The sequence below is a fragment of the Cercospora beticola genome, chromosome 3 (assembly GCF_033473495.1).
Source record: "Cercospora beticola chromosome 3, complete sequence".
Taxonomy (NCBI): Eukaryota; Fungi; Ascomycota; class Dothideomycetes; order Mycosphaerellales; family Mycosphaerellaceae; genus Cercospora; species Cercospora beticola.
Genome location: NC_088937.1, coordinates 3,017,813 through 3,032,776, shown reverse-complemented (window position 1 = coordinate 3,032,776; position 14,964 = coordinate 3,017,813). Strand labels below are relative to the sequence as shown.

Sequence of the window (14,964 nt, the reverse complement as noted above, 5' to 3'; positions counted from 1 at the left end):
AACGTTGAAGGAAGCTCCGCACTGGTGCTCGTTGGCTCTGTTTGATCGCAGGACGACCTTCGAAGGGCTTGAGACGCCTGATGGCTTGGTGTAGCACCGCACGAGGAGACTGCCAAGCTAAAGACTCGAGATTGGACGCAGGCAGGCCTGCGCTGGGATTTGTGGGCTCTGTTTAATCGCTGGACGATTTTTCGAAGGGCTTAAGACGCCTAGGCTTGGTGTAGCACCGTACGAGGAGACTGCCAAGCTAACTAGAGACTCGCGATTGGACACAGGCCTGCTTGTATGGCAGTATCACACACTCGTTTAAGGATTGCCGGTACATGTTCAGATAGCTGTATGAATTAAAGGAAAGGTCACGAAAAAAGATGTTCGAAATCCAACGTTCTCGTTCATTTCCGATCCGTCATGTTGAGTATTTCAATGCTAAATGCCATGGCTGTATCGTTGCAGCGGAGGAACACACCAAAACGCCAGTGTGATATCTCGTTTAGTCAAACCCGTCTTCACGCTCTCTCATCCTTTCCTCACACTCTTCGACACTTATTTCTTCTTCCCATGCTCTTCGTGAAAGCCCGGCAAGAATACTCGCAGCCCGCTCCACCCTCATAAGCTCCACTGTCTCCATCTCATCAGAATCCTCAGCCACATCCTCAGTCGGCACAGTAGCCACTCTCTCACTCAAAGCCTCCCTAGCAGACCCACTACGCCCCCTCCTTTTCTCCCTCCCCCTCCTCCTCGCCGCAGCAAGTAAATCCTTCCTCTTACTCACACCAAACAATTTCTGCGCAGCCTCAAATTCTCGTCTAACAACCGCACGCTCCACACCATATGCTTTGGCCACGAAGTCTCCGGCATCCGTGAGCCGTGTGCTGACATGTCGTATATCGACCGAAATGGAAGGTCGGGCAGTAGCTACGAAGTCTACGAGGTCTTCGATTGTATAGCGAGCTCCTAAGCGGAGGGCATCTTCGTGGTGTTCGAGGGTGATCCTTGTTCGGGGTTTGATTCTGCCCCATAGGGGGTTTCGGACTCCTAAGGCGGAGTCTTGGGTGAAGAAGTTGGGGGCTGGGAAGTTGGTTAGTAGAATCTCGGGTTGTATGCAAATTTGTGCTTACGGAGTTCTTGGGGGATGGTGGCTGACATTTCCTTTGAATGGGGGAAGTGGTCTTGGGACGGCTTTAAATTGACTGTGAGGCGATAGGAGAGCGATTTGAAGTGGGATCCCACTCAGACGGTCGGCAAAATACGTCGATGAGGGAAGCTGTTGCTCGAGAAAAGCGTTGGTTGTGACCTATGCTGGAAATCTCGTCCAATCTGTGGAAATCTTTTGTTTGCTTATGTATGAAGTTCTTTATGGACTGCGTCCTTCTGTTGATCTCTTGCATTATGCTTGAGTGCGAGGGGAAATCTTTGGCAATGAACAGAGACGCTTCTGGACCCAAGAACTGCGGTGTCGAAGATGAGAGAAGCCTGCTGGATCCGTACCGTGTGTGAGCAACAGCCATCACTGCAGAGGCCTTCACAATGTATTGATCAGGCTTGTTGTCAAATGGCAAGTCGGAGACCAAGGACGCTGAAGCTTGAAATGCAACGTGAAGGTAGGGCGAAGCTAACATCGACAACATTGTATAGAGATTTGACGAGAAGAGACGATGGAACTCTGACACATGGCATTAGCCTCGTTCTAGCAGTTGTTCTGTGTTCCAATTGACCAGAAGCCCATATACCAAACGAGACTTCACTCTGCGTTTTTCTTTTCTGTACAACTGTACATCTGCAGCGAGGTACTCAAACATGAGCCCAGCCAAATTCGTAGATGACCTGCATCTCATCTATCGCGCAAAAGTCTCCGCCCTCAAAATGCGTTTCGGACGCTGCTTTCCACTCTGCAATCCTCTGCTGTATGGTCGAAGTCCGATGCCTGATGAACGAAGTCCAGCGCAGCAGTCGATTCATCCAGATACCATGGACAGCTCGGAACGTTGAGACCCAATTCGCCTTGTGTACCACTCCATAGGCTTCTGGCTGATAGCCAACACGCACGTTTGGGTTTAGGTACACGCCTTTCCATGTCGAGAAGGGGCTGTCGGCGTGAATCAGACAGCATTCCGAAGCTTCGAGATGTGAGTCTGCCAGACTGTCGGGCAGAGCACGGAAATTCAGTGATCGGTAGCCACCGTAGAAGGCCTCCGCCGGCATAGCGACCATGCCATTCCAGCAGCTTTTCACTCTCACGGGTTTGCTGTTCTTGAGAGCTTTTCGACTCTTCCCATTACCGAAGAATGGCCATGTTTGCATCAGTGGCTCCTTGCCATCAATATCCCTCAAAGCAAATGTGTCATACAGACTAGGAGGTTTGGAAAAGTCCAATGAGCATGCAGCGCCATATTCTCCCTCGTTCGTGTGCAGTAGAGTCTGAATGTCATGATTGTCGAATACAACATCATTCAAGAACAGGACCTTGTCGAACTTCAACCCCTTATCGTGCAGCTCAAACAGCGGATCCAATGCCAGATTCCTTGCCTTCGCAAGGTAAGGTATCCTTCTCAACTCCATCTTGCCCGATGGTGTGTAGTCAAAGCCCGGTATCCCCGTCGTAGGTCCTGTCTCTGGTGTCTGAATGAACCCCTCCTTCTTCACGCCTACAGGAGGTCTCTTCTCCATCTCCTCCAAATGCGTCGTATTCTCCAGCACAATTCTCCGACTGATGCCAGCTGCTTCTAGTTGAGCGTCGAGCTCTCGCAAGGCGCCTTTACTGTCGTCCAAACTCCCACTCTCGTAGATGCTGAGAAAGACATTCTCGCGGCCGATAGCCTTCGTCAGCTCTATCACCTGTGGGATCCAGTTGTATCGTAGCATATTCTCTGAGGTCCAGTGAATCGAGGTTATGAAGATCTTCTCTCCGCCAAGGGCCGGGGATTTTGTGGCAGCCTCGCGACTGATGGCATTTTTGGCGAGTAGGACCTCGATCACTGTCCAGGCCAGCAGTATGATGGCAGCATACTTGGCCCATCGCTTAGGCGCCGAGTTGTAGGCATCTCGACGTTTGCGGGTGGTGCCCGCTTTCGTAGGTTGGAAGCGTCCGAGGAGGCCAGAGTCCTTCCGCCGACGGGGTTGCATGCTATGTGGTGCATATGAGAAGGTGCGATCTTCTCGTGTGGATTCAGCTATGCCATCGAGACTTGGTCTCCACTCGCGTCCCATATAAGGCACCAGCGGAAGCAAGGCGAGGGGAGGGTGAATGCATTTGTTGTCGGAACGACAGAGCACACGTACGAGACGTGAGGTTTTGGGATTCAGCGAGCCAAGATTTCAAGCTCCATGAACTTTAATGGCGAATGCTTCTGTGAAAAGCATGGGCTGCCATTGATCGCGAGTCGAGCCATAAAAGGAAGTGAGTGATATCAGAGTAGAGCATTTTGTTCATATTATGTATTGGCGTTCGTACTTTCAGTCCATTGCTCAGTCGTGGCAACCACATCATGCTGCATCATCACCTACTGGGCGACTCGCTGCAGCATACACCTCCTACGATGCCCTGCAAAACGGCCTGCTCAATGCCTTGAGGCTTGCCTGACATCTTGCATCGAAGGCATTGCCTCTTCGTGCCGCCCCACCGCAGGCTTTATCCGAGTATACACGTCTCATGCCATCCCACCAACTGTGGCGCCCCATCCATCTTATCCCATTCCACTATTGCACCTTCTTCTCCCTCGCAGCCTTCATAATTTTCCCCCTCTGCCTCATCATATGCGTATAAAGCACATACGCCCCCGGCACATACACAAACAAAATCGCCTTTAACACCCACTCCCAACTAGCATTCCACCTCTTCGCCGGCTCCACAGCGCGATAGACCAACCAACACTCACTCGAGATCCCCAGCGGATACAACACAAGGAAAGTGTTGTACCTCAACCACGTCAAAAACCCAGGAACTTTGCCGTATGTCAAATTGATCGCGAAATACGAGTAGCGAATAATCTCCGTCACGCTCCAGGCGATGAGCATAGTAGAGTAGGCGGGCGAGTAAGCGGTGTGAACGGGGAAATTGTGCGCGATGCCCCAGACGAGGAGGAAGCGGGAGGCGACTTGCATGAGAGTTGTGAAGAGAGGTGCGCGGACGAGGCCTATATTGAGAGAAGAAGAAACGGAAGTACTTAGCCTGTGCGTCTTCTTTGCAATAGAGGATTTATGGTTGTGATATACCAACTGCGGCATGCAAGACTTCAAGTCCTGCGAGCGTTTGTGTCCATTTTGTGAAATCTGCGGTGCCGGTGAAGACGTATTGCCAGCCTTTGGTGGAGGAGATTGCGAGGACGCGGCCGAGAACAACGGACCAGAGGAGTGCGGAGATGAAGTTGTAGAGGATGAGGTAGATGTTCTTCGGGCCGAAGGATGGTTGCTTGCGAGCCTCTTTCGAGACCGCAGGGACAGGCTGCTGTGAGTCTTTCGGGCGGTTCATGTTGTGGACAATATCGTGGTGAGTTGTGAGCTGTTCTCAACAGGTGGATAAAAAGTCCATGGGTAGCTTCCCACTGTTTGGACCCTGTACCGCGCCTGCCAAGCCAAGCTCACTTCCACCGAGGCACGGATCTGCCCCTGCTACAGCATGTGCTGTGCAATGTGATGTGAAAGGAAAGATACAGAACGCAGAATGCGTATTCGATCATATCTTCTTACATTCATACAGCTCTAGCGTATCCTGCATCTCCTCAATGAGGCATAACGAACAGATGACGCTAAAGTGAACGCCATGCTTCCAATGCTTGAAACCCTCCTAACTCCATCATGCATAACCCGTCGCCGAGTCGAGTCCTGCTTGAAAGCTTTCCGTTGGGGGAATTGAAATGTACTCGCAATCGTTGCAAATGTGCAACTAACTGCCCAAAAACACGTGAAGCATAGCTTTTGCGCCAGCTTTCTCGTTGCACCCGTGGACCACGCATTCCCTGAACGGTAGTGGCATGCGGTGCGCTGGGGCCTTTCCTTTTCCTCTCGACGTCTTCGTGCGATACTGAGCACAGGTTCCGCAATACGCCTGTACATAGTTAGCATGGTGAAGCCTAGAATTCCATGACTTCCAACTTACATGGCCACATTTCTTAATGATCCATACTTCTTGTTTCTTCTCATCCTCGCTGACAGCAAGCTCATCACCGCAGTTGGGACACACCAGAACATCATCCTCGGCCGGAGTTCGCGTGAAGCCTTTAGAAGCCGCAGCAGGTGGCTCGTACTTGTCTGCGGTAGTTTGATTTCCACCCGCAATGCCCATATCGAATGCAGGCAGATCGAATTCGAGGCCGATTGCGAGGGGTCCGGCTGCAGGCATGTGAGGTATAGGGTCATGAGTGTCCCTGGCAAACGCGCCGAGTGCGTGCTGCAAGTTATGGAGGTGGTGGAAAAGCCGTCCGCCGCCAGTCATGGCCCTGATATCGTTAAGTCGATCGGTCATGGAGCGCGTGCCGGCACCAGCTGTCGCTGTCGGCCGGTCTGCGTTTACGCCCGCCCTGGTTTCGACGAACACCACATCGTCGTCGTCGCCAGTGAGATCAATAGGCTCGGCGAAGCCGTTCGGATATGGTGTCACGCTTCGATGGCCGCGTGCAGAGTCGCCATTGAGGCGAATTCGAGCGTTCGATCTCGAGCGTCCGGGATTGAGGTCGTCCATGTCTGTCTCGAATGGTGGTGCACGCTGTGGACGGCGAAGTCCAGCAAAGCGCGGATGTGGGTTGGTCGTGCTAGGTGCACGCGGCGGAAACAAAGTCAAGTAATTCGGCGGTTGTGTATGTGAGGCAGCAGCATGTGAGCTGTGCCGCGGACGTTCCTCAGCTTCTGATTCACTTTCGAGATCAATTATGTTTCTTCCGAAGCGTGGGCCGCGTTGAGCACGTGAAGCCCCGCCTGACGGTTCACCAAAGATTGACCCTGAACGTCTTGTTGTCTCTTGCATATCATCCTCCGCTGTCAGATCGATTACTCCAGTGTCATTTGAACGTCCTCCATTGCCGTTGCTGCCACCAACATTACTCGACGTCATGGGCCTGCGAAAGTCCAGTCCGTCACCAGGATAGCGAGGTGGTAGGCGTGGCAAGGCCAATCGGTTTGACAAGCGTGGTCGCTGTGCGGCGTGCTCGTTGTTGTAATGGTCGTCCTGCGTCACGAAGAGCGAGTCGGGTGAAGAGCTTCTGTGGCTCGACGCCATTGTATTGTAGTTGCGCTGTGCAATCATGTCAGGCTCTGACAAGTGAAGTGGCGTCCAGATCTCATGAGTGAGAAATGTAGTGCATACCTTCGTGCTCTCACGGCGAAGCAGCGGGTAACCTCCAGAGCCACTGCCCGAATCTCCGCCGTCCATGCTGTCGTCACTGCTCGAAGCCACCGCTCGGCTGATCTGTTCGGTCTACGCAAAATGGAAGGTGTTGCTGCACGGCAGCTCGTCACACTGCCTGTGTCGGAGGGACGCGAAAGTGCGAAAGCGGCGGTCGAGTGGTGTGTTGGTGTCGAGAGCGCGGCGCCAAACCAAGGGTGGAGTGGTGGTGGCTTGCGCAGGTGGAACAAAGCCTTACAGCCTGCTGAACAAGCGAACACCTCTGCTTCGGCGGTCGCTGCAAGAACAGAGACGGGTAGAGGGTGGGATCGAGAATCGCGTGGAGGCGAGAAGGACGCGTTCGTGTATGGACAGGAGAGTGTGCAAGCATGTGTTGGACTGTGAACTGTGAAGTGGCAAGGGTTCGGAATTGAGCTGCTATATCCGAGATTTCTATGCTACACACGCGCTGCTATCCAGCTCGAACCATTTACTCCCAGATGGGCCTTGTGAACTCAGTAGGCGCTTCAAAATCAAGAGAGCGTAGGCATAGTCAGCCTACCGATTGCTGCATCGACCTTTCATGCCCCCAAAACGACCAAGGCACTGTCTGTCAGCGCCACAAGGCTCTGTGCTTTGGAACCCCACTTCACGTCCAGCGCATGAAGAGCCTTGGTCAGGGGCGTGCTCCATGTTTTGCTGCTCTTAGTATATTGTGAGACGACAACTCCGCCAGGGCCACTTGCAGCCAAGAATTGTCCAGTGTAGTCCCAAGCGAGGCCAGTTACCGCTAGACCTGCATCGATGGTGCGCAGTGCTTTGAGTTTCCGCAAATCCCAGACTGTCACTGTGGTCTGACCAGAATTGGCAGACGCGAGCCAGGTTCCATTTTCGGAGAAGGTAATTGCTGATACAGGGTTGGCTCCCGAAGGTGACGGGAAAGTGTGTGCCAGCTGCGAGCTCTTCACATCGTACAATCGGAGAGATCCATCGGCGCCTCCTGCGGCGATTAGGTGACCATCAGGATGGAAGGCAATACTTGTGAGTTCTGGAGCATGTTAGTTGCGGTGAACAAGAATGCGTAGACGCGGAGAGGCTGGGTTGTGACCTACCAATATCACCATAGACCTGCGTCATGACTTGCATTGTGCTCAGATCGTATACGATATAGCTCTTGTCGTAGCCAGCAGAGACCAGGAGATCGCCGCTTGGATGACTAGCAAGTGCGTTGGCAGCTCCGGCATGTTGCTGGAATTTGCCCAATACAGCACCATCCTGAGCCACCACGACCGTTCCGTTCGCAGTCGACACAGCCTGCTTATCATTCGCCCAAGCACCACTGAGAATAGCGCCAGCGCCAAGATTGCTTCTCGTTGTGAAAGAGCCTGCTCCCAGGTCGAAGATGCCCATGGTCCCATCCGAATCGCCAGTCAAGAAGAAGTCGCCGGAGGAGTCAGCCGCCAGGTGCTTCGCCCCAGTGAATTGGGTCTCTGCAGAAGCCTTGACATCGTAGGTTTGAATGTGATCGCCGGTGGCCCAATCTTGTGGCACAGCGCGTTGCTTGCGTGTGCTCGAAAGACGCTCTTGTGTTTCCGTCACCTTGGCTGCAGCATTTCCAGACAGTGGCTGGTTGTCGACCTGCATCGCATCTCCATTCGTGCCATTCGCGCCGTTCGCACTGCCACTGACTGACACTCTCGACAAGGCATCCCGAGCCTCATCGCGCTCTTTCTGCAAGCGCGCAATGACTCTTTGGGCTGCATCATTGTAATATAGCGCAGTGCTCAACTCCTGTCTCGTCTCCGCAAGCTGTTGCTTCAATTGGTACGCCTCAAGGATAATCGCATCCCATTCGTTCTGGAAAGTCGAGAGGAGTGCCGGAATCGAAGTGAGGGTTGGAGGTCGAGGCTTAACGGTGCGCGATTGTTTGAGGTCCACGAGGTCGTCCACGGAGAGCTCTTCGCCATTGACGGGATCGGTACCATGCTCGGAGATGTAAGCCTGGATCAAGCGCTTTTCGAAGACATTGCCTACACCTACTGTAAGCCTTTATGTGATTTGACATTGATGCATTGCGCCGGACTGACCACTCTTGCGACTGGCCACCGGCTCTTGCGGCGCCTCGCCGGAGACTGTGCGACGGCGTTAGCGAAGTCTGAGATCGAGATATTTCCATTGTACTCACTTGCGCACAACATGATGAGGCTCAGGAAGTTTGGTGCTGGAATGGAGCTCTCGTCGCGCGCGTGTCGCGATCGAGGGAAATCTCAACTGGGACGCAGCCACCGGCGTTACATTTCACCGACTTGGAGACACCTGAGGCAGAAATGCGGCGGTCTGGACGAGTGAGACTGGCCAACACCTCAATTCTCAACGAGCCATGGCAACCGGGCCTTTTGGTCATGACCCCCCACAACGACGTTATGGCTATCTCACCGGCTTGCTTCTAGTCTGGACCAGCGCCCTGACCGAAGCAACACCGCTCGTGCGGCCATCGATCACATCTCCGGCGTCGCACAGCAGCTTTGCGCCTCTCCAGCTCTGCGTGAAGACAGCGAGATAGCGGACGGTGAAGCATGCGACCAAACAAACAATGCCACGCGCCGAAGCCGCATTCACGGCTGGCAGTTTGCACTTCGGAAATGATCGGATTGGCGGAGGTGCCCACGGAAGGCGCAGGGATGTGACTACCCCTCGACCCCACCAAGCGGCCTTGGATTGACGTCGTGCTGAAGGCAGTGACAAAGTCTTCGCTCCAGCCCTCGACTGTTTGTCTTATATTTCCCAGCTCACACCAAGCTTCCCTCATACATCTACCCTCGACAACCCATCAAGGTCATCCCCGAAACTCTTTTTGCGAAACGAGTAATTGGAAAAAGTTCACCACAGTAATTCACCATGGCTCAAAGCGTGCTGTCCACCAAGGCTGGTGTCATCTACGGAGGTGAGTCGAGCGAACTCCAGCAGAGGCAGCGTTTGCGGCAACTCTCTTCCACTCAATGGATTCCCAAAAGCCTCATGAAGCTCAATTCGCCGCTCCTTGTCGTCCAATGGCAGGAGAGGCATTTTTACCAGTCACACTAACATTTTTGCGCAGATGATGTCAAGAACCTCTTCAAGTACGCCCAGGAGAAGAAGTTCGCCATCCCAGCTATCAACGTTACCTCCTCCTCCACCGTAGTCGCCTCGCTCGAGGCTGCCCGCGATGCGAAGTCTCCTCTCATCCTGCAGATGTCCCAGGGTGGTGCCGCGTACTTCGCCGGCAAGGGTGTTGGAAACAAGAACCAGGAGGCTTCCATTGCTGGTGCAGTTGCAGCTGCCCACTACATCCGCGCTGTCGCTCCCTCATACGGCATTCCAGTCGTCCTCCACACCGATCACTGCGCCAAGAAGCTTCTGCCATGGTTGGACGGCATGCTCGACGAGGACGAGAAGTTCTTCAAGGCCAACGGCACCCCACTCTTCTCCTCGCACATGATCGATCTGTCGGAGGAGTCTGTCAAGGAGAACATTGAGACCACCGCTGCCTACCTCAAGCGCGCTGCGCCAATGAAGCAATTCCTCGAGATGGAGATTGGTATCACCGGTGGTGAGGAGGATGGTGTCAACAACGAGGATGTTGACAACAACTCTCTCTACACCCAGCCAGAGGACATCTACGAGATCTACAAGACTCTCGCACCAATCTCTCCATACTTCTCGATCGCTGCTGGTTTTGGTAACGTGCACGGTGTGTACAAGCCAGGCAACGTCAAGCTTCGACCAGAGCTCCTCCAGAAGCACCAGAAGTACGTGCAAGAGAAGGAGGGCACCAAGGACGAGAAGCCAGTCTTCCTTGTCTTCCACGGTGGATCAGGATCCAGCAAGCAGGACTACCTCGATGCCATCAGCTACGGTGTCGTCAAGGTCAACCTCGACACCGATCTCCAGTACGCATACACCGAGGGTATCCGCGACTACATGATCTCCAAGAAGGACTACGTCAGCTCCCAGGTTGGCAACCCAGATGGCGAGGACAAGCCAAACAAGAAGTACGTTTCATTGATTCACAATCACTTTCACAGACATGCTAACAATGTTACAGGTACTACGACCCAAGAGTGTGGGTGCGCGAGGGTGAGAAGACCATGTCAAAGCGTATCCAGGTCGCGCTCACGGATTTCAACACTGCCAACCAATTGTAGATATACCTCATGTGTTACGAGCATTGTGTTTAGGATGAATTGCACATCATGAAGAAATGAATGAAAAGCTACTTCCAAAATTGCACTCACTGCTTCTCGCGTTGCCTTACTCGTACTCTGCCGCGACTACGAACCGAATGGTATTCTCTCCGTAGCACGATAATGTTCCATGAGCTTCGATTGCTGAATACCTCGGTCATTACACCTTCGAAACACAATTGCTTTTCCGAATTGTTCCGTCGTCATTCGTTGTGAACCCCCAAAAGATTAATGCCGCGTGTAAACGAATAGCCGCTAGATTTTGCCATTGAGCCTCCAAGCCCTTGAGCCTCCAAGCCCTTGAGCCGAAACAGAGTCTTGGGTCACGGAATATTGGAAGGACGGCGAAATGGACTCATTGCGTTGAGCAAGGATGGAGCGCGTGAGCCATGGAGGCATGAATGGAGATCTCAGCGCAAAGTTGTCCAGTCTTTTCAGATTTTTCATACATTGCACTGGACTGCAGGCGGCTGCTATCATATCATTACAAGAACAACAACAAAAAATGGTACAGCCATGTCGTCGTCAGATTTTGTCTCACACTCATACAATATTCTGTCCACCTGCTGTACACAATGTCGCTGATAATGACTGATACAATATTTACAGTCTCCTCCTCTTGAACTAATATACAGGCGTAGTCGCCGCAGTTGATCGATATACAGACCTCGTCGAAGCATGATTGAAAGGAGCTCGTTTGATAAGACCTAGTCCAAGAGTCGAAGGTGCGCCGACGAGGTTGCCTTTGCCTGTGGTCTTGGCTTCTGAAGAAGACGATACATCGTTGCCGAATTGAGCCCAGTCGTCGGCTCTGGCGAAGACATTGTCATAGAAAGGCATGTCGAAAGTTCGAGAGTTGGGGTAAGTTCTCTTCGCTGCGATGAGAGGTTGCTGGATTCTTGTGGCTTTGGGCTTTCGAGTTCGAGGCTTAGATGAGGATTTCGCTTTCGTTGCTGGCTTTGTTGGTCGGAAGCCGCCATCGTTGCCATCTTCCTCGTCTGGGAAGGGTTTCTTGCTCGTGGCGGGCTTTTTCATGTCGCGGATGATTTTGTTCAGCTCCGCTGGCGAGGACGCTATTTGAGCTCGAAGGTAGGCTTGCGCGTTTGGCGTTTGCAGACTCTCCATGATAGGTCGCCGAGGTGTGTATTGGAACGCTTCTGGTCGTGGAGCCTGGGTAGGAATTTCAGCCGGGTTCAGGTAAGCTTGATCGCCTTTCGCCAGAAGCTGAAGAATGTCCAGAGATTCGCCGGGCGGGATCTTGTCTGGATGCGAAGGTGTAACGCAATCCATGTCGACTTCCTTGCGCAGCACGTGGTCAATATCGACAGCGCTGAAATAGGCGCACGACTGTGGCAAGTCATCGATGCCCATCTGCTGACTGAACATGGCTCGTGTCCAAACGTTGGCGACTTGAAGCGCCATCGCTGTTCGATATTTATCCTCATCCTTCGACAAATATCGGATCTCATCGTGAACGGTCAATGCTAAACGAGCATTGATGTTGTATCGCTTGCAAAGATACTCCATGCTGATGATGAGGAGATGCAAATAATCGACGCCTGACGACTGGATTGCCCAGTTAATGCGACTGGTCATGAAACCTCCCTTGCTGATGAAGCGTCGCATAAGGGCTTCTGTAATGCCTGCTCCAAGGACAGGCGTTCGAGGTCGTTCCTGCTCCGCAAAGTCCTCAAGCTTATTGAAGACCAGGCTCTCGGTCCCGCCACGCCAGAACTTGCGATCACGAAGCGCCTTGCTACCAGACTTGGCACCTTTCGTTTCCTGGTATAGGTTGGTTGCGGTGATTTTCGCCTGCTCTTCGGTCACAGAAGGATTGAATTGACGCAGTAAGCTTTGTGCAAATTTCAGGCCTGCGCCATAGATCCGACCATAATTGAAGACTTTGGCATCGTTACGAGATATGCCCAGAATCTTTGCCGTGCGCGAGTGCAGATCCGTGCCTGCTGCTTTCGTACCTTCCAATGTCATGAATCCAATGGCATTGCCACCATGAATTCGGAAACTCGAATCACCCACAACCGAGGCGATCCACAACTCTTGACTGTCGACATCTGCACCTACGAAAGAATATCCTTGTGGCGCCTTCACCATGCTCTTGAGCTCAGAGCCAACACGATTCTTTTTGGCATTAGCCGCCGTGAGCCAAGTGTTCTCGACAGCTCGGCGGGTGATGGTGCCCATGGGGATGACTTGTGGCAGAATGTAACCCAGATCACTGGAGACCGAAGCGTCGTGCTCCTTCTCATAAACGACCATCTGCGACATGATGCGATCACGAGCGCTGATCCAATATGAGCACGACGCGTTCATTTCCAGAGCTTCCTTGGCATATGCATATTCGGAAGACAAGGTGCCGTTCTCGAAATATCGAAGATATCCTTTCGCAAGGGGTGAAGTGCAGCGCGCTTCGGGCCCGTCTTTGTGAGGCAACTTGAAGTAAGTGTGATCCAGGTCGTCGTGCAGCGACAAGTTCTCCTCCTCCATCATGTCGCATTCAGTCATGCCTTGGTCACGATACTTTTGCGAGTGCGAATGCGGGACTTTGAATGTGAATCCGTACTTGTCTGACCAAATGAGAGGATGACCGTCCCATGCCATGCGGAGAAGTAAAGGCGCGATACGGGTGCGCACAGTGAGTGCGATCTCCGCATCATTAGTACTGAAGAGGTCCTTGTACCACATAGGCATTCCTGGCTTTTTCTGTCGTGCAGCCGGACGTGGTGGATCCCCTTTCTTCTTGCCTTTTACCATCCGGACTTCCTGACCGCTCCAGTCAAGCTGCGACAGCCACGGGTCGTTGCGATATACTCCAGGCTCGCTCTTGTGCGCAACTGCTCGTTCTGTCAGATCGACCAATCTTTCCTGCACGCCCGAGGACAGTCGATGATATGTAGCTTCTGCGTTTGCGATAAATGCCTCCCAGCTCTTGTCCACGGGCAGAATTTCTGTCGATAAGTGTCTGAGAGCGGCGAACGAAACTGGATGGGGCGAAGTCTCAAGGAACAGTGGCAGGACCTTCTTGTAGACCTTGTGAGTGATGTCCACATCAGCCGCACAGTAGTCCAGTAGCTCATCGAGGCGCTCTACAATGCCTGCGCGATCCAGCTCTCCAAACCACTCTCGACGGGCCTTGTCGATTGTGATGTTGCAGTGGAATTTGGCAACATCTCGAAGACTGTTCACCGAAGCTCTACCAACCCACAACTCCTCTTCGCTATCGAATGATGCCTTTCCAGATTCAAGTAGCGAGGCCAAGTCTGCGCTGTCATCCGAGGCGGCAATCTTATCCTGCATGTCTCGCTCCTTCTTGTGCTTGTTCCAAGTCGGCCTTTGCTGGCTGCACATGCCATTCGTGGCAACATGCAAGCTCATCGTGTCCACGAAGAAGGTTTTTGATTGTTCCAAGCTGTATTCTTCAGATATCCGTGCTCGATCGTAGCCAATGTTGTGGCCCACAACGATTCGTGGTTTGTTGCGAGGACCCAATGGTATCAAATGCCTATCGTTCTCACTCTCGCCTAATAACCAAGGTGAGAGCCAGGCGTACCAATGCTGATCCGAGACTGCGCAAGCCATGGCCGGAAAGCTCGTCTCGTGCCACATTACTTCTGTATCAAAGGTGATAACCTCCTCTTGCGGGTACTCCACTGGCTCTGCAGTGCCATCAGGATGATACTTGGTCCATCCACTCCTTTGCACCCATCGTCGTGGCCTAGGTGGCGGCGAGGCACGGGCATACTTTGTGGCCAGGCTCAAGTATGGCTCAGCACTGTCCATGCCCAATCTGTAGAAGTGCTCGTCCAGCGATGCACCTTGCAGGTCAGGCAAGTCGAAGCCCACGGGCTCTGAGGTATCACTCGTCTTGCCGAGCAACTCATGCCGGGCAAGATGGTCCTTAGCTAGTGCCACCAATTCTTCGTCTGCCTTCGGGGCTGTGGGTGATGGGAACAACTGTGAGTGAACATAGGCGCTGACTTGCTGAACGCCTATCTCGTTGTGTCTTGGCGTAGTCGGAATGGCGAGTGAGCGTGTGGGTGGCTCATGTTGCACTTCTTGCGTGGCCGTCGCGGTGGCATAACCTTTGCGCGCACGCGAGCGCGTCAGGGGAATGCGACCGAGGAGTGAGCTTTGCTGAGTCCTTTCGACGGCGTTGACCAGTTGGCGATGGCATGGTGATCGCATGGCGTGTGCGATGTACTGGCTCCCCGTCAGGACATGTTGCTGATGAGCGTGATCGATGCGTGACTGAGGCAGGCCGAGTGAAGCATGTCATGGACCAGCATTGCTTCTCAGCCCTACCGAGCTCAGGCCCTGTTCCCGTTTTACCGGCGCTCGCGTGGCTTGTGCAGTGGCGTCCGAAGCGTGCCGATCATCTCGTGGGTTCTGGCCTTGACCAGTTCCGAC

General features: G+C 53.1%; 7 protein-coding genes across 7 annotated transcripts; 1 reads left to right on the top strand and 6 right to left on the bottom strand.

Moving 5' to 3' along the window:
- Positions 1-490: 490 nt before the first annotated feature.
- RHO25_005175 (uncharacterized protein) lies at positions 491-1,146 on the bottom strand (the record flags this gene model as incomplete). The annotated part of the gene is made up of 2 exons (XM_023596081.1): positions 491-1,068; positions 1,119-1,146. 2 exons carry the CDS (start codon positions 1,144-1,146, stop codon positions 491-493), a joined length of 606 nt encoding a protein of 201 aa, XP_023457396.1.
- Positions 1,147-1,791: 645 nt separating this feature from the next.
- RHO25_005174 (uncharacterized protein) lies at positions 1,792-3,123 on the bottom strand (the record flags this gene model as incomplete). Its single annotated transcript, XM_023596080.2, has 1 exon — positions 1,792-3,123. One exon carries the CDS (start codon positions 3,121-3,123, stop codon positions 1,792-1,794), a length of 1,332 nt encoding a protein of 443 aa, XP_023457937.2.
- A 573-nt stretch (positions 3,124-3,696) lies between these two features.
- On the bottom strand, positions 3,697-4,468 carry RHO25_005173 (uncharacterized protein; the record flags this gene model as incomplete). Its single annotated transcript, XM_023596079.2, has 2 exons — positions 3,697-4,133; positions 4,213-4,468. The coding sequence occupies 2 exons, from the start codon at positions 4,466-4,468 to the stop codon at positions 3,697-3,699; spliced, it is 693 nt and encodes a 230-aa protein (XP_023457668.1).
- A 414-nt stretch (positions 4,469-4,882) lies between these two features.
- On the bottom strand, positions 4,883-6,364 carry RHO25_005172 (uncharacterized protein; the record flags this gene model as incomplete). Its single annotated transcript, XM_023596078.2, has 3 exons — positions 4,883-5,044; positions 5,096-6,226; positions 6,299-6,364. 3 exons carry the CDS (start codon positions 6,362-6,364, stop codon positions 4,883-4,885), a joined length of 1,359 nt encoding a protein of 452 aa, XP_023457667.1.
- A 533-nt stretch (positions 6,365-6,897) lies between these two features.
- Positions 6,898-8,514, bottom strand: RHO25_005171 (uncharacterized protein; the record flags this gene model as incomplete). The annotated part of the gene is made up of 4 exons (XM_023596077.2): positions 6,898-7,364; positions 7,429-8,346; positions 8,404-8,448; positions 8,502-8,514. The coding sequence occupies 4 exons, from the start codon at positions 8,512-8,514 to the stop codon at positions 6,898-6,900; spliced, it is 1,443 nt and encodes a 480-aa protein (XP_023457938.1).
- A 700-nt stretch (positions 8,515-9,214) lies between these two features.
- FBA1 (Fructose-bisphosphate aldolase 1) lies at positions 9,215-10,500 on the top strand (the record flags this gene model as incomplete). The annotated part of the gene is made up of 3 exons (XM_023596076.2): positions 9,215-9,260; positions 9,414-10,347; positions 10,401-10,500. 3 exons carry the CDS (start codon positions 9,215-9,217, stop codon positions 10,498-10,500), a joined length of 1,080 nt encoding a protein of 359 aa, XP_023457408.1.
- Positions 10,501-11,163: 663 nt separating this feature from the next.
- MIP1 (DNA-directed DNA polymerase gamma mip1) lies at positions 11,164-14,742 on the bottom strand (the record flags this gene model as incomplete). Its single annotated transcript, XM_023596075.2, has 1 exon — positions 11,164-14,742. One exon carries the CDS (start codon positions 14,740-14,742, stop codon positions 11,164-11,166), a length of 3,579 nt encoding a protein of 1,192 aa, XP_023457403.1.
- Between the last annotated feature and the right edge of the window lie 222 nt (positions 14,743-14,964).